General features: G+C 35.0%; 1 protein-coding gene across 3 annotated transcripts in view; it reads right to left on the bottom strand.

The window, feature by feature from the left end:
• Window positions 1-27,757, bottom strand: part of LOC121386433 (balbiani ring protein 3-like) — a 251,642-nt gene that overhangs the window by 3,057 nt on the left and 220,828 nt on the right. For 2 of the 3 annotated variants that reach the window (XM_041517325.1, XM_041517327.1), the window contains 5 exons: window positions 27,080-27,169; window positions 26,224-26,313; window positions 22,234-22,323; window positions 9,508-9,612; window positions 7,644-7,770 (listed from right to left, as the gene is read on the bottom strand). In XM_041517325.1, the coding sequence (XP_041373259.1) occupies window positions 7,644-7,770; window positions 9,508-9,612; window positions 22,234-22,323; window positions 26,224-26,313; window positions 27,080-27,169 (502 nt within the window). The remainder of the gene's footprint in view (window positions 1-7,643; window positions 7,771-9,507; window positions 9,613-22,233; window positions 22,324-26,223; window positions 26,314-27,079; window positions 27,170-27,757) is intronic. The other variant, XM_041517326.1, reaches the window with a different exon arrangement.

Genomic DNA, 27,757 nt, shown 5'->3' with positions numbered 1-27,757 from the left:
ATAATTCCATACTTTCTTTTCAAAGTATCGTTCATCAAAGATTTGACATTATGCAAAAAATTAAAAGTTATTGAAATATATACTGTTAAAAATAAGTAGAGGATATTCCATTTCAAATATCAATAATTATAGAATGCACAATGTGCGTTAAGGTTCCCACTCAAAGATGCATCGATCGTTTTGATCGCGAATCAAGTGATGTGATGTTGCACGTGTCAAGGGTGTGATTTGAAACTGAACACTTAGTTTGTGTGGATGTTGTGTGCACACTGTGGCAATATTCCTTGTTTGTTACTGGAACACTAAATCATAAGTTTTCTGTCACAACATTGTGTAACTTTTCAACAATGCAAGATCTCCAACGTCAGGAATGTCTCAGGGCTGTAGGCATGCTTGAAGTTGACACCACTCAGTTAATTGTGGACCGTAGACTTAATGTGCTACAATCAGTCATTAGCCAATTGTGGGCCTGATATCAACAAACCAGAAATGTGGATGCTTGTCTCCGGCAATTGACGGCAAAGCGCCACAACTCCGGTTCAGGACCGTTTCATTAGGACTTAAATGTTGAGGAATTGAGGTCAGTCAGTCAATCAAATCTCTACAGAACTCTGTGTAACAACTGGCGTTACAGTGTCTGGTGTCAAACTATTCATAACAGACTGCATAGAAGTAACATTGATGCATGTCGACCATATATTACCCAACATTTGACTGCAAGACACATTGCTGCCAGACGTCAGTGGTGTACACATCATAGACATTAAGCTAACAGGCGTTGGGCTCCGGTGATGTTATCAGATGAGTCCAGATTCACACTAGACTTCCATGATCGAAGACAGTGTGTCTAGCGATGTCCCAATCAACGTTCGTCCTCATGACCAATTTGGAGGAGTTGTACCCATTACTAGTGCAAATATTGAAAACGTCAATTTGACAAGATCCACCAGTTGCTTATCTGTGTCTCCTCTGGACCTACATCACTATCCTGGCTATAATCTTTAATGCCAATTCCTTGTCATATGAGTGCTTGTGTTTTACCATTAATTAATATTGCAATAAAAATAATACATATCTTTTATATAGTATTTTATTTGAATATACCCTACTTATTTTGAACATTACATATATTTCTATTGGACATTTATAAATGTAGATGGTACCGACATGTACTTCAGAATACATATAAAAGCAAATAAGTTTAACGAATATTGTACAGCAGAGGATGCCCCAGATCTCCCTAGCATTCTAAAAAAGTTTGTTTTGTTTAACGACACCACTATAGAGGACATTGATTTATTAATCATTGGCTATTAGATGTCAAACATTTGGTAATTTTGTCATGTAGTGTTAAAGAGGAAATCCCCTATATTGTTTCATTAGTAGAAAGGGATCATTTATGAGCACCATCCCATAGATGTGATAACAAATACCACCGTTCTGATATACCAGTCGTGGTGCACTGGCTGGAACGAGAAATAGCCCAATGTGCCCACCAATGGGGATTGATCCTAATTAAATCGACTGTGTATCAGGCGAGTGCTTTATTACTCGGTTACAACCCCACCAAAGCATCTCGCTTGGAATCAAACTACATTTGTATTTTGTCAACACTCTTAACTCCAATCCAGAGGAAAAACATCTACCTTTTTTGTCCTACTCTCAATATGTTCACCCAATTTTTTTTATGTGCCCCTCCACCCCCCCCCCCCCCCCATCCCATTTTTAACAGATACATGTAGTAATACCCTTCTCCTGGCTTCACATATCATTCCTAGGTGTTTGGTCCTGTAAAATTGTATGGTATTTATGTCAAAAACTTAATTTCTTCTTTCAATTTCTCCCACATGTAGTTGCATAAATATATTTCTGGGTATATAGTCTGTGACCTACAAATTCATTGTGCATCCACAAACTAAGTCTTTGAAATAGTTTGTTTTAATTTGTGGGGAACACTAAATGGTCACACCCAAACAGTCTTTAGTTTCTATGCAGATTACAACAAACAAGAATTAAGGCAAGAATATACAGACATCATATGCATGTTCTATAAGTAAAGCTGCTTTCCATTATTGATATCGATACAGTGCATATACACAGGTGTGGGGAGAAATAAAATTGTCAATCAGTCCTATGTGGTATCATTAATACCCCCAGGAATACGTCAGGAAAAACAACAAAACAACATGTCACACATAAAAGGTGATATTTGCCAAATATAGTGTATGAACATCATGGTGGGGTTTGTATATTTTTAGCTTGAATGATGAACGTAGAACCATAAACACCAAATCATGAAGAAAAAACCCCGTTTGATCACATGGGGTGGGGAGGGAATAAAATTGTGTACAATGTCATGTACATTTAACTTGATTATATACATGTACATATGTAAATTTAAAAAAAAAAGGAATAAAATTAACTCCTGCATGTATATAAAGTGCAAGTTTTCAGTACTGTATCCAGAAAAGTAATAATAGATGACACTGTTGGGGCATTTGACAGCTTGAGCTGTCAAATTATTTAGATAATTTGTGCCCAATCCTCATGTAAATATACATTATATTGAATAAAATATGCGTTTTATTAATTATTTTGAGCACCTGTTTAGATTAAACAATTAATAATGTCATCTATGATTGGATGAACTTGGCCTCTACTGGTTCTAGAGATAACCTGTGTAGCCATTCTCCTTTTTCCAATACCTTTTTCCCGGGGATGCATGTCTTAACCCCTAATAAATTTTGCTAGCCAGAGTTAATTCGCTACCCCACCCTCTTCTAAAATGTATGCACAAAGACCTGGACACACGTATTTAGTTAAAATACACATAAATCAGGTTCTAACGTCCTTTCCAAGACCTGTTTTACGTAATAACGTCCCAGCTGGCGTAATGACGTCATTTTCTCAGCTTTATCAAAGGATAACTTTCAGTTTTTCTTCTACATTGTCCAATTAGAACAGAATAAATCATATAACAGCAGAATTTAAAAAAATTATATTATATTGAACAGTCAACAATAAATATATTTATAGATTATTTCAATACATTATTATGCTATTTCAAAGTAGTAATTAAACTTTAATGTTTATTTCTCAAAGGCCTCTTGTAAACACTGTCGGAAGCTCTCCCCGACCACAAATACTAGTCCCCGACAGAACTCCATACAAGTGTCAATTGCAACAACCATTTCGACAGGACACTGACTGTAACCGGTTGAAAACTCTGTGTCTTTTGTTTTAATTGGAGTGTAATACCTTGGTGGCTTTCTCACCAAGAATTATTGTTAAGGACTGACTGGCCGGTAGCTTTGAATGAATGTCTAGCCTAGAGGCAGTGCATGGAGTGATACTACTGTATGCCCAACTTCAGTAACTGGAGACAGATCCTTATGACAGACTTTATACTCAGCTCTGTGATGTCATCATGTGAAGTATTAAAAACACAAGACAATTGGCCAATAAAAATCCATTCTAAGACTAGGCATATAGTATGAGCATACATATTATAAACCCCCAATCCCTCCTTGGTGCATAAAATAAGAATACCAAAAACGAAGATTAACTGAGAACTAGCCCCAATGCAATAAATACAAAATTGAAGGTCTAAATTAGCTTTTAGGCACAGGGATCACAACAATTTTAAATGCTAAACTAGGCATGCTGACATATCGGTCATGCTAAGAGAATTCTAGTTCGTGCTTGTGCGTTTGCGCCAAGCATAGTATACATTGTATCTATCAGATTAGTCTCTGACAAACGTGCACCAAACAAGTCTTTATGTTGTCTGGCGATAGTACTGCTGTACTTGAATCCATGGAAGCATTAAAGGGGCCAATTAATCCGTCTTGTTTTTAAATCTGGCTAAATGACATATAGTCATACCTTTTCTAATGGCTTGAAAGTACACTTTGACAACGTCAAAGTTTGTTTTGTGATCTGATTGTGAAAACGCAACTATGGAACAACACATTTCCACATGCATTAAATTAAAGCAGGCCCTAAACTGTAAATGTCAACCAAAGTATCATACAATGTTTCTATATAGGCCTAAAATAAATTATGCTACTGCTGTTGTTTTTAGAATATTTTTAAATTGTGATAAAGGTAACGTCTCTAGAACATTTTAACATTTAAGCATTGAGAACACATAATCCAGTATCAAGTTCTTCTTAATTACTGACATCTGGGGGAGGGAATAAACTTCTGAAACTAAATATAATGTTCGAAATGAGTAGCTGATATTCAAATATAATACAATATAACAGAGATGTATTAATTTTTATGGCAATATTAATTGTAAAACACAAGCACTCATGTGACAAGGGGTTGGCATTAAGGATTACAGCCAGGATAGTGATGTAGGTCTGAAAGACATATATAGGCAACAGGGGTGGTGCTTGTCAATTTCACGTTTTCAATATTTGCACCAATAACAGGTACAACCCCTGCAGTTCGCCAAGCATGCACGAATCCGCCGTGGCATGCTCCTGATTAAACGTCCAGTAACAATTTGGGGGAACCTGTCCCATTCCTCTTGGAGAGCGGCACTTAATTCAGCCAAGTTAGCTGGCTGACGCCGACGTTCTCGGAAATGTCGTCCAATGATGTCCCACATATGTGCTCAATGGGTAAAAGGTCTGGGCTTAGGAATGGACATGGTAGTGTGGTGATATGCAGTGACCAGTAGACTCCAATGAGCACCGGCGTGGTCCTGAAAACAAAATGGAGTCCAGGCATACGCGTGAAGGGCACAACGATTGGTGCAAGAATGTTGTCACCGTAGCACTGCCCAGTGGTCCTCCAATGAGCAATATGCAGCTGGGTTCTGGCAGTCATAGTGATGCCACCCCACACCATAACAGACCATCCTCCCAATCGGTCATGTGGACAAATGTGGACAAATGTTGGCTTAGCATTGATTGGGATGTTGCCAGACACGATGTCATCGATCTTGAAAGTCGTGTGAATCTTGAAAGTCGTGTGAATCTGAATTTGTTTGAAAACATTACCCGAGCCCAACGCCTGTTAACCCAATGTCTATGATATGTACACCATTAACATCTGGCAGCAATGTATCTCGAAGTCAAATGTGGGGTAACGTAGGGTCAACGTCAACATGCATGGATGTTACTTCTATGCAGTCTGTTATAAATAGTTTGACCAGACACTGTAATGACAGTTGTAATACAGCTCTCTTGCGATTTGATTGGCCGACTGACCTCGATTCTTCAACGTGTAAGTCCTAATGAGGCGGTCCTGAATTGGTGTTGTGGCCCTTGGCCGTCCTGAACGGGGACGATCAGCCAAATTTCTGGTTTGTCAATTTGGCTAATAACTGATTGTGACACATTAATTTAAGTTTACGGGCCACAATTCGCTGGGTGGTGCCAACCTGGAGCATGCTTACAGTCCTGAAACATTTCTGACGTTGGAGACGTTGTATTGTTGAAAAGTCACACAATGTTGTAATATTGAGACAGCAAGGTTATGATTTAGTGTTCCAGTAACAAACAAAAAAGAATATTGCCACAATGTGCACACAACATACACACAAACTAAGTGTTCAATTTCAAATCACACACTTCGTACCTGCAATGTCACGTCATGTGCTTCGCAATCAAAACAATCGGTGCATTTTTTCATGTTTTTTGAGTGGGAACATTAACGCAAATTGTGCACTGATTTTGAGTTTTATATCTCATTTCATTCTATAATTATTGATATTTGAAATGGAATATCCCCTATTTATTTTTAACAGTATATATTATTATTCATAAATTTGGATAACTGATGAGAATTTTTTTTTTTTTAAAACCATATGTACATGTGTATGACTACATGAATAGACTGAAAAAAAAAAAAAAAAAAAAAAATTAAACCATATTAAATAATTGCAGAACTTTGGATCACCTAAACATTATATAATTTTTCTTTTTTTATTGTGGGTAGTATTTTTGACATCTGACACTATCCACAAAAGTAGAATAAATTAAAATAAATAGATGATATATATAATTGAATGAATAAATAGCATATAAAATACATATGCCTATCTGTCTGTCCTAGCTATTGGCAACAGTTGCCGAATGCATCTCATTTTTGACTAGATATGGCTACTATTAAAAGTGAAATTTGAAATTAGTTTTATTAACAAAAAATTTCAAAATGACAAACAATCCTATATATAGCATTGCTAGTTTGTTTTGTGCTATATAATAGGCAAGTCTGACTGGTTTCATCAGTCACATAATATGAACACTCATGATAATATTGCTTTCTTAAAATTAACCGGCCTCTGTGGTGTCATGGTTAGGCCATCGGTCTACAGGCTGGTAGGTGCTGGGTTCGGATCCCAGTCGAGGCATGGGATTTTTAATCCAGATACCGACTCCAAACCCTGAGTGAGTGCTCTGCAAGGCTCAATCGGTAGGTGTAAACCACTTGCACCGACCAGTGATCCATAACTGGTTAAAACAAAGGCCATGGTTTGTGCTATCCTGCCTGTGGGAAGCGCAAATAAAAGATCCCTTGCTGCCTGTCATAAAAGAGTAGCCTATGTGGCGACAGCGGGTTTCCTCTAAAAAACAGTGTCAGAATGACCATATGTTTGACGTCCAATAGCCAATGATAAGATAAAATCAATGTGCTCTAATGGCGTCATTAAATAAAACAAACTTTACTGTACTTTTTTTCATAAAATTACTTTTCTACTGTATATTTAATTAGTATGCTAGGTTGATTTTGGCCATTATGGTTTAATTGGCTTGAAATAGTCAGGTAATCTTTTACAGCATATTAGGTATATTCGGTAAATATAATAAATTAAAAAACAAATTGAAAAAAAATGGAAAAAATCGGTGACAATATATTTTGTAGAGTCAAAGTCATGTCACTTTAGTCAACTTTGAAATGTTTGGCATATAATACAATTTATGTTTTTTTCTACTTAATTAGAAAAAATGTTACAGGCTTTTGAAAATGGATGGTACCACTATCAAGGTCAAAGTTCAATGCCTGTATCCTAAACACTAGTTGAGATAGAAGTGTAAAGTTATGGTTGAGACATTGTGTTCACTGACTGCTTTAAGTCTACTGAATTTCAATCAAATCACAGCCGATGAGTTATAAAAGTGATGTATTTAACAATAATGAACTTTTCTCACAACAGCCTGTACACTTAAAGGGTTTCAGCTGAGGAACTACAAAAAGGAAATCTAAAGATGTTGAGAGAAAAAACATTTAAGTAAACTATCTACTGTCATCCTTATACCAGAGACATTGCATACCTAATCTTTATCTGGATTGAAGGGGATGCCTAGGGAAGGCAGTGTGCGATTTTGAGGAGAGTCCGGGAGCCTGAGGTTCGCAAAAATCATATAGGACTCTCTACCTTGGCTAGCATACAAGCCTGCATGGCTCGTAAACATTATTTGTACAAATTGATTCTTCAAAATAACAGTCACTATATATATATATATCAAAATCCTGGGAAACCAGTTTTGAATAGCAATATTTTCCATGGTTTGGGTTGGTAGCGGGCGCTAAAGATTTGCAAACCAAAATCGCATACTGGGAGGTCATGATTTTGCAGAATCAATATTTTAATGGTTTGACATTTACCATTGATAAATGACTGTTACCTCTTATAATAGGCCATAGCTGCTAAAATAGCAGCAAGAATTAACAAAGCGATGATAATCATTGCTACCATAGCTCCATCGAAACTATCTTCCAAACGCTGTGGCTCATCCACACCAATAAAAACATCTGAAAATAAATAAAACTACCAGTCAACAGAGACCACAACCACAGCTATATAACACCTCCACCTAAACCACCAGACATATGCACTATGGACCATGTGGACTACCTATCAGGTTTTGAAAATTTATTCTGCAATGATATACATGTAGTGGCAAGATATGATGATTAAATTTTATAATTTCAGTCACAGACTAAAAATATAGCTTTTTGAGACAGAACTACTATTACATAATAGTTATGCCCCAAAACATATTGGCTAGGCTATTTCGTGTAAAACAATGGTAAATAAAATTAAGATGATCAACATCAATATGAAAATTCAAAAATGGTGTAAAGAGCTGTGCAAAAAAATAAAATAATCACAGGTACATGTAATTAAAATAAAAATTTAGAATAAAATATTTTATCTTGGGGATATTTCAAAATAAGTTCAGGATGGAACTGAAAAGATTCCATAACATTTCTCCTTCCAAGTACATGTGTATATCATTTTTTTGTTAGCTTAAGATGATTGCACGCCACCATAATATGATGCAGTGTCAGAATGCACCAACCATGCTAACACTGAAGTGGAGGATCTTTCTTGTTAAATATGAACAACCTATGCGAACAGAACACAAAACCATTTTTCATCTTCATCAATTGAATCGATCGCTTAGATATCACCAACTAATAAAAAGTAGTTTTGTTTTTGTGAAGGCGGTGTATATATTATTTGGCACTCAAGATAAATGATTTTAATGATCAACACTACCATTTCTGTTATTTTCATAAGCAGTGGTATCCCCCCCCCCCCCCCCCCCCCCCCCCCCCCCCCCCAAATGAAAAGTTTCTAATAATTTATAAAGAATCGCTGAATAAACAAATGACAGAAACTAAAAATCATCAGATACAACCAATTAAATCTGCAATTGAGGACAAAATATCAGACGATATTTGGTGGACACAAAAGACAGAATTTTGACCATTCTGATCACGTAACAAATTTGGCACCAAATAAGTGGTTTTTCAGGTGGAGATAGCCAATAAAAAAATTAAATGTTTTCATTGCTCAAATAAAATATAACTTTTATTGTGTGTATCACACATACAATGGATACAGGTATGGGGACAACATAGAGGCTGTTACAAAGACTGTTAAATTACATTATAGTAACTGTCGTAAGCAACCAAACTTTTTTGTCAGTTGCTTGCTCATTTCCTTTGATATCCAATGTGCAGGCTGATCAATTTGTTTTTGTGTGGAAAAAAAATGTGCATTTGAAAATAGCTGAGATGGGTGCTGTAAAATATAGTAGGGTGTGGGAAAATAAAGAGGGGCACAGAAAAATAAAGGAGGATGGCAAAATGCAGTAGCATAAATGGAGCAGCGAGAACACTGAGATCCTTCCTGTACCACCCATAGACTACTACTCTCTCATGACTGACTTGACAGAATGAAGCTTGTTCACAATTGCACAGATACAACAAAACATACTCAATTAAAATTTCTCTAAATATTTTGAGTGGTAATTGCCTCTTGGGCCTTGTGGATTTTCAGTCTTGATGTCATATCATTGCAATTGGGTCCACCAAAACAGACTCTCTGGGTACTTCTTCAAAACAATTTTTATTATTAATTTATTATTTTTTTGAAAATAGAAGAGAAAAACAAAATCCAGGAAAGAGGAAACAAAGAAAAAATACTGAACTTTTAATTTCTCTAAACATTGTAGAAATTCAGGAAAATAATAGTTTTACTTAGGAAAGACACACCGCATTTATCTCCAGTCCAGTCTCCGGGACACTGACATGTGCAGTTCTCACGTACAAGATCACCATTTTCACACTCTAAAGTACATATGTCTGCAAAACATGAAGCAGTACAAAATCCAGCAAAATCATAAACATACAATTATATTATAATACTACTTTCTGTTATTTTTATTATTATTATTTTTTGATATTATTTGATTAAAACATTCATTCATTTATAAAATACCAAACATAGCCACAACTATCTTGACAATATACCACATTGTACATTATATGATAGCTTGTTCATAATACATGCATCCATTTGTTGGTATTGGTAATTATATTTTGACTAATTAAAGGAAAGCAAAATGTTGTTTAATCAGACTGATCTACAGTGAGACATTGAAGAATGCTTGTGACTGCCGTGTGCAGATAGGATTTACAGGATATTAAACGAGCTTCCATTTCGTATCATGTTTATGTCCCAAGTGAAATAATGTTCAAAGGTCACAAGCTTTAGCGAGGGACATAAACATGATATGAAATGGTAGCGAGTTTAATATCCTATTTATTACCCACAATCAATCTTAATTTATATCACTCATCTCATTTCGTTGACGTTCATGTCAGGTTGTAGTTCGCTAATTGATGACGTCATCGTGTGACGTCAAAAGTGTTATGTCCCACTTGACATTCTAGTGGAACATATCACTTTGATATGTACCAAGATATTTGTAACCATGCATATGGGTAATAAATACAGATTACATAAACTGTTGTTGTTTTTTTCCATTCATATAAAAACAGGACAAACTGCAAAACAAGTTTCCAGTTGTTATAACATTAGTTCTAAGTGAAATAATTATCATTGAGACATGTCAGTACTATTTTTTGAGATGGTTGGATCCTTGTTCTCACTGATAACTGAACACTACCATTTTCTCCCTTCATCTCTTTAGAGTCTCATTTTGTATTAAAGCAATCCATTAGCATTCACCATTGTCGTGTTACCGTTAATCCATCATTACAATGTAGCCAAGTGTGGTTGAGAAACCACTGCGCCAGAGTGAACTTGATAGGCAGCATGATTCAGATTTCTGCCAAATATTGAGGAAGATACTGGAGACCACTTGACATCATCATGGATATTTGACCAAACTCAATCCAGTTAACAAATGGTTTGCAGGACAGGAGTCTCGTCAACATTAAAACAACTGCATGAGAATCCTTTGAATCATTAATTCACATTTCCATGTCACTCTTGCCTGCTCTCATGACATTAGAAGAATGCATTAAGATTCCTACTCAGAATCTCATGCTTTAGGAACAAGGCTTGAAATTCTTCAGAGATGTAGTAATTTCCAGTGAATCCAAATATTTGACAACCACCATCTTTCCCTGATGTGAGTACTAACAAGAATTGCAAGAACTCGCTTATGACCATTTGTTGTACTATTATCAATTTTAATTTTAAGAGAAATGGGTATTCCTGAGTGCAATGTTGCTTTCATTTTGAAATGTCTTTGCCAAGTCCAAACCTCATTTTAGAGGATGATGTCTTTCTATCCAAATTCAAATGGTTATGTGTCTTGGGGTCTTTGGCAAGTTCCTGTGCTATAACCACAATAATTGATGCCATCTGGACAGGGGAAAGACATGTTCAGTGACAACTCCAGTATAATAGTCTTTGAGAAACCCCCAAAACAAACAACCAAAGATTATAATTAAGCTTCAGACATAAAAACCATCACGACTTGCAGTTTTAGACATGGAAGAACTACGGCAATGCACAAAGTCGGATCTCACTGGCTGCTTTTATACATTGTCTAAATGCAATTACTTCTGATTATGACATGCCGGAAGTAGATATAAAAACTATTGATGGTTCCATTATAGTAAATATGTTGCTTCCCAAATTTTGTACATTTTCTGACTACTCAAAACAAGTCTGCATACTTTATTATCCAGAAACTTAACAGCAGGTACTAAACTGAACAGCACATCCAGAGGCAGTCAAATCATTTATGGATTTGATTAGATGTAGCTGCAAGAAAGCATGTAGACCTCCTGTAAAGTTTTTACAGGATTGCTTCCATGTACTAATTCTGCACTTAAGTTGTGAGTAGTAAGCCCATCTGTATGGAGTATATGAGTCATGGTCTATTTTAAGAACTGATGGAACATAGTAATACCAGTATAGGCTTTAGCATATACATGTATGAGTCATGGTCTATTTTAAGAACTGATGAAATAAGATGGCGGTCGTCTGACGCAATAACCTCCATATCCAGTGGAGTCAGTCCTGTAATTGCTGACATTACGAAGCCACGACCACCATGATGACTAATCTTTGACTCTCCTCTAAGATGACTGCCATCTCATCTATATTTAGAAAAGTAACATGTCTGTTAGTTCCCTTCAGTACAGCAGTACGCTACCCTCCAACGTGTTACAAGATTAAATGGATGTAGGAGAGATGTTATGAATGCATACACCCTCCAACTCACAAAACAGTAACAGAAATATTTTAGAACCCGCTCTTACCCACACAAATATAAGTGTTGTGAGATAATCATAATCAAAATCAAAATCAAAATATCTCTCTCTCTCTCTCTCTCTCTCTCTCTCTCTCTCTCTCTCTCTCTCTCTCTCTCTCTCTCTCTCTCTCTCTCTCTCTCGGCACTTGTGCATACATTTTAGAAGACAGTACTAAACTGTGGGTAGCAAAATTTAGAAAAGTATTGAAAAAAAGTGAACATCTGCTTGATCAAAGGGAGGGTTCAACTCTGTCTTTGTAATTATATAAAATCTGTTTGTCATTTTTTAAAATGAATTTATCAATGTACAACGGTCACAAACTGCATAAGGATTTTAAACTAAACACCTCTGAAAATGACGTCATTACGTCAAATGGGATGTCATTACGTAAAGCAGATCATGCGAAGAACATTAGAAACTGATTTATTAATTATGTGTAGTTTTACAAAATATGTTGTGCTGTTTGTAATCATAAGAATTGTTCATGATTTTTTTGCGAATTTATTGCTACACTACCGATTTTATACAATTTGTGACTGTTATACATCGATAAATTTGCAAATAATCACAAACAAAACAATAGAAATGTAGTTCATACCCCATCCTCCAAATACTGTACTATTAAAACAACAAACAAGCGGAATGAATATGGAGGAAAAATAATGTATTACCTAGAAGAAAGAAAAATATTAAGAGAAGCCCGGAGAAAACCTGATTGCACATTGATAATGGATATAGTATTAAATGAAAAGAGTACCATGCAGTGAGGTACATGATATATGCCCGTCAAGAGTTTGTTGGAAAACCATATTAATGCATGAATGTGTTACGGGTATGATTCAATTCTAATTATGTGAATATAGACAAATTATTTGATTTATTTGTATCACAGTGACCTAGTAATTTTATGTGACACACCACCATCCAAAGTTGTTCCTACATGTGAGGTTTGATGGTCTTGTATGCATCTGTTTACAAAAAATATGATCTGGACAAGGATTTACTGTTACGTGCAGTTCCTACATGTGAGGTTTGTATGCAAAATATGGTCAGGACAAGAAAAAGTTAACGGACGGACGTATGCACATACGGACAACACAATACAATAATATGACCCATCATAGACGTGTGTATAAAAATAACTATGATAAAATTTAACCACACACCATCTACTACACCCCAACCCTTCCCAATAGGGGTTTGAAATGACATTCATGTATTGACTTCTCATTATAAAGAATGGTTTAAACATATACATGTATTTCATTCCATTAAAAATAAAGTCACATCACCCAAACCCTAAATCGGAGCGTGATTCTCGTATCACAAGATTATTAAGATACTGGTATTACATATAGACTCAGTGAAATAGAACCCCAATGCTTTACCATAAAGTTTTAAAGTTATATGAGAATTATAACATATTCAGTCAATAAAATTGTTTTTACCATGACTCATTCTTTAGTATGTGGTACCAACCTGAATGATACAATCCTACCTCCAAGAATAGTGAATATATACATGTAGGAAACAATAATAAAATGGACAGACATTTTAGAATAGAAATGTTACTACACACATCCATAGAACACATTAAATCCATTTTTGTCAAAATATACACAAGGCAATATGATAACTCGGAATTGCAAGGTTCTCTCTATATGCATTGATGATATTTAACCGAGGTCTGTTTTGGGGTAAATTAATTCTTTGAAAAGAGTGATTAAAATGCCACTTGTTGATACAAACAGTGGGTTTATGGTACACTCTGGTTGTAGGTTTCAGAAACTTCTGAAGAACCGAGGCGAAATATCAATTACTAGCTTGTGGGATATTGAATTACACTGTGTCTTAACACTTACTGCTTTTATTAAGACAGGATGTGCCTTTCAGCGTATAGGCGATTCAGTGATAACGAGATAAGCTTGCCACACCTCCACCTCTCACCCAATTTATTTCACTAGTTGGAATTACTTGTTACACGAAAATTGTAATTTACCGAATCACGCATGCACACCTTCCATTCAGTTATTTATTTTGTTGTTGAACATCTAAATGCCCCAGCAAGGGAGAATATAAAATACCCCCCCCCCCCCCCCCCAAAAAAAAACTAGACCTTTTCGGCAGCAGCCAAATGTACGAAGCTGTCCAACATCTTTAGGTATGAGTGCTTCAGCTAAACTTAGTTTTGCCATTTGATATATAGTCGGGTTGCCAGATGTCAAAATTTTACCTAACCTTGAACTAGGGTACATACGATGTTTTATGGTGGTTTATGTCATTTAGGGTATCCTGAATCGGAAACTGCATGATGACACTTTGTCATCATTGAGCAATTTTTTTTCGCCCCATTTTAATCCCCCCCCCGGCAAATTTTTTTTTGCTGTTTTTCAATTAGGCCTATTGTGTCATGCTATAATATCCTATACATGTAGGTACCAAGTTATTACAAGACTTCTCACTATTTACATACATTTTACAAACATTAAAGAATAAATAAAAAAATATATAGCAACATGAAAGTGGAGTTTACTAGTAGCCATCTTGGTTTTCAAAATGGCCGCCATTGCAAAATTAATTTTTTTCAATACTATCACACCCAACCAAAACTAGACTTTGTTTCCATGATCAATAAATATACACAAATATTTGTAATCTGTATATTATATATTAAAACTATTGTAAAATAACAAGAACCACTTGAAACGGCATCTTTCAAAAGAAATTTTACAAAAAAACCTACATTTTTTTGAAGAGATACCATATTTAATATGCTAATGGAAGATTCGTAATCGTCACATCACACACTTTTAAATGTTTATACTACTTTTATATATTAGTAGATTAACGCATATTTTTGTCAGATTTTATGGGAAAAGATTTTATTTTGAATGCGAAGTCCTAAAATAATCACCAAATTTTAATTAGCAACCTCCTCCTTCGAAACATAATTTATACTGCAAAATGTGATATGCATTTACGATGTCATTACTGTTCTTCATCAGTGTAATTTTCATCATGCATAGTCTTTAGGAATATTACAAATGTCCGGTGACATACATTGTCAGAAGATGGTGCAAGATAACCCTTGACATTAACAGTTATTCCTGAGCAGGCATTTTAGCAAAGCAGTCACATACCATTATTCCATAAGCTTTGGTAGAGCACAAACCAGTACAATCACTGGGTATGCCATTTATAATGTCCCTCCCACACTCAGATATATTTACATGCCATGGATTCTGTTAATTGTCAGCTTTCCACATCATGGTTTTAACTTGCTTGATGTACTCAGTCAATGCAAGATGAGTAGGAAGCAGACTTTTGATTTTGGGAATGTTTCTTTTACTTGTCAGTACATACATACCCGGTACATGCATGCATGTATGTAGAAGATGATGGTGTCACATCATATAACAGCATACACTGCAAGGAACTGGAGAGATTTGTCACCAAGACAAAAAACAAAAACACATTGCTGGTATTCTTCTGCTGGAAATGGCAATATGTTGTTCAAATTTACACGACAAAAGCCTAAAGTCAAGTGATTAACATTACTGCCACAGCTTAAAAAAAACGTTGGGAGACCAATCTGTCCAAGTATTTGCAGTATATATATCAATTGATGTAACACAGACAGCTGCCTCTTTATTAAGGGCTGTATCAGTAATGTTGAAGCACAGCATTGGTCTGAAGGTATAACATGTATAACAACGGTTTGGTAGTTTGCGAAACGATGTAACATTTGTTTGAAACACCATCTTCACAAGTAATAAATTCTAAAAGTTGCTCTGGCTGAGCGCAACTAGCTAGCAAATCTACAAGGCATATGCACTGTGAAAAGCTGCCAATCACCAGAACTGAATGTGAATATATCCGAAATTATAAACAACACACACAGTCATTGTACTGGTGTGTCTGCAGTGGTCCACCAGAGCTTATGGAAGTAATGACATGTGCATGTACTGCTAAACATTACTGCTTCAGGAATAAACTGTTCATGTCAAACAGCAGAGTTACCTTGCAGCATTCTCTGCACATATATGGCATAGGAAAATCCGACATGCAACAAGCCTCAAACCATGCATGATGAAAATGACTGATGAAAAACAGTAATGTCATGATACATGAATATCACATTTCACTGTAAATTATATATCAAAGTAGTAGGCAGCCAATTCAAATTAGGTGGTTATTTCAAAGAGACAGGGTGTACGTAACATGATGATTACGAATCTTCCATTAGCATATAAAAGACGAGAACAATATTTCTGCACAGATTCCAAAAGAGGTTACGAAAGTTGCGAGGGTATACAGCCATATGCTAAAAACTTACAGCTTCGTTAAATGAAAGTACATGTACCTCTGAATGAGCTCAGGGATGTGCACAGAACGATATTTCAAGCAAGGAACCATAAGTATTTAAAAATATATTTCTCAGATTATTTAGAGGAAAACATCCTTAGTGTTAACAAAGTTATATAATCTGTACCGTATTTAAGATGCATAGCATAACCATGCAATGCAAAGGTTCCATAGCCAATAAACTTCGACAGCTACCGGCTTATGCCTGCATTTACCTATGTAAATAATTTTACCTGATATATGGTACATGTGATTCAGGTGATTTTATTAATTTAACAATTAATTGTTAAATGTTTAATGTGTAATTTTACTTTTAAAAGTACTCTTCTATTTCCAGATTGGTTTTGGACCAGATAACCAAGATATACATTTCTTTTAAAAGTATAGCCTGTTATATATTACAATATTTTTAGTACATGACATATCAAAATTGGCAACATTTTGGGTTCTGGTTCTAATGTTTATCAAAGAGACTGACCTGTGTTTTCAGATCTAGCAAGACTTCTGTTTGTTCCCATAAGCATACATGATGGGGGCAGGGAGCAACTACCCACCTTGTGCTGGGGAAAATCCCTCAAATTCAGGCAAAAACAATAGAGATGTTCGGGCAGAATAAGTTAGCCTGAAATGTGTTTATCATGTATTTCCATCATTTTAACCGCAATATTACTTGTAATCTGTTTGGCAGTAATGCTAATATAAATAAACGTTGGTATCCATATTCGTGAATTTTGTATTTAAACATCAGCCTGCCCCACTAGCAAAATAAACACACATCCTGCTTGTTCAGGTCTTTTAAAACACTATCTTACCTTAAAATGTTTTACATATAAAAAAGTATACGAATAAATAAATTTGGAATGACCTTTGATCGTAATGTTATAAAATTTCGTTTGATTGTTGAAAAAATTATAAATTTTTACTTTTGAAATTATTTTAGACAAAAATCGATATTGAGATACAAAACATTACAATGTGCAGAAATACATGGATTATAGAGATAATCATATTCTAAGCAAAACACATAAATAAATCAAATTTAATTTTAATAATGCATTAATATTTTATTTGTCGAAAACATTTTGAAACGGCTACAAACTGAGGATATAGTCCAATCCCTTTAAGCCTAATACAAGTACAGAATATTACTCTGGCACAATTGCATGAAAATACTCTTAAAGTATATTATAGACATTAGTTAAAATAAAATCATTGTTTAATTTCAGAAATTATGCCAAAATATCATGTTCCTTGCCAGGTATAAATTAGATTAAATTGGGATTTTTATTTTTAAATCTGTTATTTTTAACTTTCTTCTGTGAAAATTGTCCACCCAAAATGTTACCATTTTCATATTGACCAATACAGATTACAAATAGTCTTGCTTGTGTAGTGAAAGCTTGCCCACCTACCTGTATACAATTTAAAACAATTGTTTTATTTGCCTGGGTGCGGTAATATTGTAAAAACAAACGTTTAAATGGTGGCCATTTTGAAAACCAAGATGGCTGTCAGCAAAAGCCCCTAAAATGTTGCTATAGTGTTTTGGGTTTGTTGTATTATTCTTTAGTGTTTGTAAAAGGTATCCAAATAGGTATAGGTCTTATAATAATATTGTACAAATAAAACATTATAGCATAACGCAATGAGCCTAACAGAAAAAAACCTGTATATTTTAACCTGGGGTGGTGCTTTTTAAATGACCGTCAAAAAAATTGCTCAATGATAACAAAGTGTCATCATGCAGTTTCTGAATCAGGAGACCCTAAATGACATAAAACCACCATAAAACATCATATGTACCCTAGTTCAAGGTATAGCCCTTATTCTGCCCGACTAATAGTTATTAGCTGTAAAGTGAAATCATTTTTGTCTGAGAAACTCGATAAAGTAAGCTGCCTTCGTGCCCCTCTTTTGAAGGAAATGTTTGCCTTGGTGCCCCTCCAACTTGCCTTAGTGCCCTAATGTTTATTATTAAACTGAAGGCAACACTCCCCACCCACCCCCTTATTCACAATGGGGCCGTTAAAATATTACGTAATGCTATTATGTAAAAATTATACACCCTCCCTCTCCCCCCTTTATTACACTTCGATGGAAAAGATACCCATGTGATATTTATCGTCTCTTCACATAATGTGAAAATACGTCTTTTGAGGGCCATGACCTCCGATCACATGAGCAGAGGTGTCACAAAGTACAACTCCGCATAGATGTTATGTGAAAAGTGTGCACATGGTTCTTTCGATTCATATTTTTAAATCAGAGAAATACTTGCTGTTTTTAATTAATGTTAGCAGCATAATTTAACAATATATATATTTTAATAATTTAGTTTATGCTTGAATGTTTATAATATTGTTTGTGTAAACTTCATTGATAGATGTGTGGCGTAGGAATTTAATGCAAAGTTTCAATGATAAATAGCTAAATGAAGTAGCCACAACATGACATCATTTTTGTTCACTGATGTGCGGTGATGTATGATTAAAAATAAACTCATAATATAAACGGTCTCACATGGGAACTCATTTAGTATTCTCTGTGTAACGCACCGTAAAACACTAGATCATACGCCCCCAACATATTACGTAATGTTTGGATACCCAACTACCCTTCCATTCGCGAACAAGTCATGTGATAGGTGTAACGTAATTTTAACAAGACGGTTTGCAATTTGGGATTTTAACTTGATTTATAATCCTTTATGAGCGTACATACCTCTAGCTATAACTAACTATAGGCCTACGTTAAACATTGACGCTATGACACAGTGTTTATTAAAAAAAAAGAATAATAAAAAATTAAAAAACCAATTTAAAAAAAAAAAGGAATAATAAAACACAGTGCATAATGTTGTTAAATACACCCAGACACCCTGTGATGCCACATAACGTTTGGACCAACATCCAATCACCCCTTCGAGCCTGAAGTAATATTTGAATGGCCCCAATGGTCGTTTTGATGGTGTGTGTTAAAATAGGATTGACTCGGGCGGATAATGTATCGCACAAAGAGCACATGTAATAATCTGAAGAAAAAAAAATGAAGGGGAAAACATAAGAATAATGTATTTTTACCAATTGTTTCTAGACGCACATGGCGATCATTAGTTATGAAGAGACAACTACAGTAGTTACTCTCATCCTAGTTACACTAATCATTGGAGTTACCCGCATCCCTTTTGTCAGATATCCACATCCCATCTGAAACTGACTAGAGAGTTACCGACATCACCGCTTCGAAGTTACCTTCATCATGCCTAACTTTGTGATTTTATTATCAGCCGAATTACACAACTTAGTGCATCGATTCAAAATATATTCATACTAAACCAACTGCCAATATGCTCTATTAAAATGTGAATGTAATGCTTAGAAATACAGAAATTCATATTAATGATTACTACTCGTCATGTGTGTCCTCCGCCATAATGGATGCGAGTAACTAGTTACCCGCACACAGTTATCCCCTGTAATAGGTGGCAAAGATATGGCAAAATGACGTAAAAATATTACAAATTAAAGAAGAGTGCTCTTTCTTTGCACTGGTACGTGAGTCCTATAAACGGACTCGAGTCTTTTTGCACTCGGCCTGTGCACTCGTAGAGACCCTATAGTTACCAATGTGCAATCAGTTTTTCTTCAGGCTTCTCTTAATATTTTTCTTTCCTCCAAGTATACATTATTTCTCTGATGTATTCATTGCGCTTGTTTATTCAGAAGTAGGGGTATGAACTGCCTTTCTATTATTTTGTTTTTCAACTGTGCCATAGGAATCATGTATTTAATTCAAATAAATCTGTTTTATTTCTTTTTATTATTATTATTGCTTTGCGGACGCTGAAACTTTAAACTGCCAAGCTATCTGTATAACCTTTCTTTATTAATCATCACTATGTGTCTCATTGTACTCATATATAGTTGTCTTTATATGATTCATATGTACACAGAGAGAGATAGAGAGAGAATAAAGAATTTGATTTGATAATCTCACAACACTTATATTCTTGTTGGTAGGAGCGGGTTCTAAAATATTTCCATTATTTTTTTTATAAGTTTGAAAGAGTATGCATTCAATACGGGAACGACAGACACGTGCAGAGTCATAGATTATTCATCATGGGGGTCGAGGCTTTGTGACGTCAGCTGTTACACGGACAAGACTCCATTGGACATGATGGTTTTTGCACTCTATTGCGTCAGACGACCGCCATCTTGTTTCATCAGTTCTTAAAATAGACCATGACTCATATATATATATATATGGGGTGGAGGTACACTGTATTACTGTTTCATCAGTTCTTAAAATAGACCATGAATCATATACTCCATACAGATGGACTTACTAATCTTGTGTAGGAATATGTTACCATTAAAATATACAGACCATAAATGGGATAATGTGCAACTAATTTAGGTTTTGAGAATGTTTTAACTAACAATTAAAGTCTCATATTTGATTTTCAAGTATAATAAAATAAATATGCATTATAGTTATCGCTAGTAAAGGTGGTGAATGAGTGACAGATTTAATTCAAGGACACTTTGCCGAGCAAATGACAACAGTTAAGCCAAATGTGGTTGTATTACAAATCGGGGGACATAGCATAAGTACTGTGACAGTACATATCATAAGATAATCATTATATGTTTTAGGATAAGAGATCTATTCATTTTATTTTCAGTTCATGATTAATTATGTGTACATAACACCAAGATTTGATTCCCAAACCAAGATTCAGTTGTCGGAAACCACCAGGATTGGTGTGAACCACGAGCATTAGCACCAGGATTAGTTGGTATGTGATGCCAAACTTTAATTGGTCTAAATATGTCAGGGTGTACTTGATATGTGCCATGCACCAGGCTTTAATTGGTGTAAAATATGACATGCTTTAGTCAGTGTAAATATGCCATGGTTTAGTTGACGTGTGCTTTAGTTGCAACTAAATATGTCAGGTTTTAGTTAGTTTAAATTAATACATCTGGATTTAGTGGACACATACTGCCTGGCTTTAGAGTAAATATGCTGAGCATTAGTTAGTGTAAATATGCCAAGGTTTAGTTTCTGGTTTGTTAGAATTATTGTTTCAACAGACGACTCGATTAAATGAACCCACAGAAAATTAATGTATAAAAGTATGACCATGACAATATACTAAATATATGTGACATTAGTATTACTCTCATACAATACAAAATTAATTTTATTGAATCTATAATCCGTAATATGTGATCAGGGCTGTATCTCTGCACACTGCAGACTAATGAAGACTAGTGCCTTGACTATAGGACGACAGCCACACTCGAGGAGATCCTTTACTGGAAATTTCATCCTTCTTGCACTGCCAAAAAGAGCAAACTTTGCTTTTGACTTATAAGCAGTTTTACATCACTTAATTGTACTGATAACAAATGTTACTCTCATTTTATCTCAATTTAAACCAAACTTTTTTCTTTCTTCTTTTTTTATATATCAAATTTAGTATCCGTGGTCTTAATGTTGACATAGTTGAAATTAATTTCATAATCTTAATAGTTGTACAATACTTTTAGATACAAAAAAATCATATAGAATAAATACTGTGTAGTTTGAATGCCATTAATTGCCTCTTGTATTCTGCCAATTTCGAGCCTCGAGTCTGTGTTATTCTTAAATGAAGTTGGGTCCATCAAAACGTACACTTCAGTTATTTGGTGAAAGAATTGTTTTGAAAATAGATAAGAAAGAAAACCAAGGAAACAAGAAAAAAAACAAAAAACCTCAACTATATTTTCTCATTTTTCAGAAATTATTGGAAAAATCATTTTAAAAACAACATACCACACTTCTCTCCAGTCCAGTAATAACGACATTCACATGAGCAATCAAATCGAAGGATGCTATCATTATGGCACTGTAAGCCGCACGTTTCTGCAAAATATAAAACAGTTTAAAGCAGCAGAATCATAAACAAATACATGTGTATAGTTGTATTTTAATACTATTTTTCTGTTATTCATGGCACTGTTTGATTAAAACATTCATTCATAAAGACAATACCCAACTTTAACCACGACAATCTTGACAAGATATATTGCATTATACTGTTGTTCCTAATATATGCAACCATATTTTGTTTGTGTTGGTATTTAAAAATTATGTTGATCAATTAAAGAAAATCAGACTGTTTAGTTGTTCTGGGTAGAAGCAGTCTATTTAATCATTGATCATGATGTCTGTATAATTTAAACTAATTTGCTGTATATAATAAAAATAAAAACCTGGTTGTGAAATGCAGAATGCAAACTGTGTATTTTGAGTGGTAACTGCCTTTTGTTCCATGCCAACTGATCTAAGTTTATAAAAATTATAACTGCATGATGTCATGCAAGCTATATTTCCACTCAAGTAAAAAAAACAAAAACATACTTACTTAATATGGAAACTGAGAAAGTGACTACAAACTGAGAAGCAAACTTTTAAACCCTTTTTACTGATGGAAACTTTACTCTCATTTTATGTCAATTTAAACCAATCTTTTCTTTCATATATAATATATATGAGGAGTTCAGGCGCAAAACCTCGTAAACGCCACATCCATGAAAATTGAGATAACCGTTGGAAACAAACATTCTCAGTCTCTAGTACCCGATGAGCAAATACATTTTGCTTCAAAAGCCCGTTAGTCCCATTCTAAATCCAAACTAGAATACAATTTCTTTGCAGAACCTCGTAAACGCCATCTGAGTTTGTCTGCAGAACCACGTAGTTTGTAGACCGCCAATCACAAGTGCGCATCAGATCACATGACGCATAAGATGGCCGCGCCCATGATAAGCATTTTTGGGCTCTGAATTCGTGTAATTCCTTTAGATTTTGGCCAATTTATCCACGCTAGTTATGGAAACTTATGATGTAGTTAAAGGAAAGCGTAAACGACGTCGGCCACGAAGTTCGGCCCGTTCTATAGCCAAAACAGCTCGCTACAGTGGTGAAGGTTTGATTCCTCGTGTAACATATGCGCACATGTGACCAGGAATTATGTGGTGTGCCAGTTTGTTCAATATTGTGAAAAATTACTTTAACACTCACTAGCCCAATTTCAATAAATCGATGGATGCGTGTTTACATTGGGGAGGGGGCGAGATGACTGACTGAACTTTCGTGTAATCTTTTGATGACTTCCAATGGGGGATGGAGTATGTTGTGCCTCAACTGGCATTATTTTCCAGTCATCTTTCCATAATTATAATTCTAGAGTGAGTATATTACTCTCATTGTTATTACACTGGGATGGCACAATCGTTTTAAATAAGTGTCAGTTTTAACGCTTTGTGAAGGCTAGGAACAATAGGCCAGCAACTGCCAAACTTTGGTATATCCATGGACAAGTAAAGTTCTTCTTTTGTAAATGTTTAATTCAACCTTCACTTTTAAGATGTTTCTAATTGTCTGTTGTTTAATTATGCAACATTTCCATAAGACTAGTCTTCAGAAATGGACTTACTGAGTTTTGCAAAGAAACCGAACGTGGACTTACATGTACCTGGTTTTGCAGAGAAATCAATCACATTTTGGTAATTACCAAGTTTTTTTTAATAAAGGTTCATTTTTTTACATTAATATTTTTTGGTTCATTGCTCCATAACCATTTCATGACACGAAAAGTGGAATTAGTGAGAATTAAAATTACCATCAGGTAAAAATCTTCATTTTAAAACAAAGTCAGATGGACTTACTGGGTTTTGCGCCTGAACTCCTCATATATAATGTTAATATCAGTCCACTTAATTTTGACACCTCAATGGTTGTGTAATGCCTTAAGATGCATGGCGACCAAACTAATTGACAAAAAAATCCAGAATTTTCTGATATGATTGCAAAAGAACAAAACCAAAGAGATACATAACAATACAGATTTGTATTATTTATTGGAATGTTATGTATTGAATAGTGAAAGTATAAATCAATCCACATACATGCATGTAAGTGGCAGACTTTTTCTTCTTCAGTTTTAGGCATATTATATATACATTGTACATGTAGCCTACTTTATGGTTTGTCACGTAAAACACACTAAATATATTCAACAGTGTAAATGTACGGTACTATATACCTATAGTATAGCAATTAAAGGCATTAAAGAAATACATGTTTTGTCATTTGTCAATGAGTACACAATTATTTACATGTGAATGGGAACTTTCCCCTTAAAAAGGAAAGAAATGTTTTATTTAACGATGCACTCAACACATTTTATTTACAGTTATATGGCATCAGACATATGGTTAAGAACCACACAGATATTGAGAGGAAACCTACTGTCGCCACTTCATGGGCTACTCTTTTCAATTAGCAGCAAGGGATATTTTATATGCACACCATCCCACAGACAGGATAGTACATACCATGGCTTTGTTACACCAGCTGTGGAGCACTGGCTGGAATGAGAAATAACCTAGAATGGGTCCAGCGACAGGGATCTATCCTAGACTGACTGCGCATCAAGAGAATTCTTTACTGCTGGGCTACATCCTGCTCCACCCCTTATATACACACACATGTATTACAGTTACACAAACTTAATATTGAGGCTGAAATCCAAAATTGATGTTTTATTAACCTTCTTAGTACTGCAGGCGAGATATCTCGCCCGACGTCACGTCTGTCGACATACTGTACACTGTATACAGTGCATTCCTCAATTCATATTTCCTGCTGTTTTGCACACAACACTTACCGGAAACGGAAATATAATAAAAGAAAACAGATTTTTTTCTCTCCAAAATGGTGGTTTTTGTTTTGATTTTTTCAATTGAAGATACCTTGAAATTTTGAGTTCAAAAAGTGGTTTTCGGCAAGTATTTTCGCTTGACAACAATGTCGGCACGTCACGGTCATTTTCAGGGATCGATAGCTGATTGTGATAGCTAATTTGATAATAAATTTGATCGTTTTACCAACAATGAAAATCACCTAGATATTTTGAAGGAAATTAAAGTAGGAAAAATAGGACAGACTGAAAAGTAGGGAAATTAAAGTAAAAAAAGTAGGATCGCTGGACAGCCTGAAATACATAATATTTAAAATGAATACATAAACTACTAGAGTATAAAAAATAAAACAGAAATCTTTTAGACATGGCTTCAGTTTATTTGATTGTCAGAACCATTTCCATTGGTCAGCTCTTGACAAATACAGCCAATAGACACACGCCTTAGTACTGGCACAAAACTGCAGACAAAACTGAGTTCATGTTGAAATGAAAGATAAAGATATTTAATTCTGAGAATGTAGAATGTACATGTAATAAGAATTAGTTGCTTAAACCAAGACTCAAGACAGACTTCTGGCTATCCAGCGATCAGCCTCGGGACAGACATGATCAAAGCTCTAGTGGCATATGAGCATGTTCCAAACGTACCCGATCCGACCCGACCCGACCCGCTTAACCCAAAATTATAATAAATTAAAATAAAATTCCGGATATTTGGAATGAATTCCAGAAAATTGGTCGCCCTGAATATGGACCACCCCCCCATCCATCCCGCAAACCTTGTTGTAAATATGATTATACAGAATGCATACTTTGTATGTTGGTTGCTCTCCTACCAATTTTGAGCGTTTATGGCATACATGTACCTCTTATATTGCCAATCAATTATATCAAAATACACTATCCAGGTATTTGTTGAACATTTTTTTTTTTTTAAATAGAAGAGAAATTAAGGTATAAACAAGGAAAGAAAAAATACTGAACTATGATTTCTCTAAACATTATAAAATATTAATAAAATTAGAATAGTACCAATATTCCTAAAACATACATACCACAGTTATCTCCAATCCGGTACTTTGGACACTTACATGTGCAGTTATTGTAATCAAGATTGCCGTATTTACAGTTCAATTTGCATGTTTCTGCAATATATAGCAATATAGAGAACAGCAAAAATTATGTAGTTATTTTTTTTTAATACTATTTTCTATTATGCTTTGCATTATTTGATTAAAACAATCATTCATAAATAAAATGCTCAAACTTGCTCAAATAATACCTGGTACCTGCAATCATACTGTACGCATGTGCATGGTTGCGTGTGTGTGGTGCATGTGTAATTATTGTGACAAGTTAATGGAAAGCAGATTGCGATGGTAGAGGCATTCCTCTTATAGATGATAACCTGTCAGTAATATATAGGAGGAGTCACGATCTTGTTAAACTATCCTTTGTGACCGCCTTGTGCAGATATGATTGATATTATTATATTAATTATTTTGTCATTCAGATGAAAAACCCCAAACCAACTGCAAAACAAGTTATGTACGTCTTGTTATAAAATTAGCTGTGAATGAAATAATTAACACTTACTAAGACCTTTCAAAAGACATATATACTGGTTGTATTTGTAGGTTAAATCTTGTATGCAGTATATTGGTTTTCTTAAATACATTGTACAGAATGGCAATTGTGTTTTGCGCAATGCCAACTGTGAGCCTAGATGTCATTCTATTTATATTACCATGCAGGTCTCATCAAAAAGTAATCTAGTTATTTGTTTAAAAAAATAGAAGAGAAAGAAAAACAAGGAAATAAGAAACAAAGAAAAAGATTCAGATATAATTTCTCTAACTAGTGTAGAATTTCACAAAACTAGATTAATAGTTATTCCTAGAACAGACATACCACACCGATCTCCATGCCAGTATTTTTTACAATCACATTTGCAGTCAGATTCTTGAAGAGTGCCTTTGTCACAAACTAAGTCACATTTTTCTGCAAAATACAAAACAGTCCAGCAAAATCATCAGCATGTATATTTATATTATTCCTTGTATTATTTTTCATTAAAACATTTAGCTTATCGAAAAAGATAGAATAAAACGAAAAACCATGTGCAAATCTGTTAAAGAAGGGGGTCTATGAATGATATATATACTCTTCAAAAAAAGAAACGCAAAAGGGTACAAATGGGTTATAACTCCGATTTTATGTTTCCTACCGGTTCATGCTTTGTGAATATAAGGTCATTGCATGTCCCAAACACATTCCCACGGTTACATTCGATAAAACGCAGCTACTGTACAATAAAGTTCCAAAATGTGAATATTCGCAAAAACGCAGCCACGTGCAAACCATGTCACCACTGCACGTGCGTTGTCTGCACATGCAACATGAACACCGACAGTATAAAAGTGCAGGGTGTTCGCTTGCCTGGCCTCTGTATCTGGCCAACAGTTGACAATCCAGGACTTGCCACGTCTCAGTGAACCGCAGAGAAACAATGCCATCGGCCGACTAGACGCAGGCGAATCCAGAACGGCCGTTGTCAGGGCATTCCATGTGTCCCCAAGCACCATCTCC

Source organism: Gigantopelta aegis, chromosome 12, assembly GCF_016097555.1.
Source record: "Gigantopelta aegis isolate Gae_Host chromosome 12, Gae_host_genome, whole genome shotgun sequence".
NCBI classification, from domain to species: domain Eukaryota; kingdom Metazoa; phylum Mollusca; class Gastropoda; order Neomphalida; family Peltospiridae; genus Gigantopelta; species Gigantopelta aegis.
The sequence above is the reverse complement of the archived record's forward strand: the minus strand, read 5'-3'. Positions and strand labels throughout refer to the sequence as shown.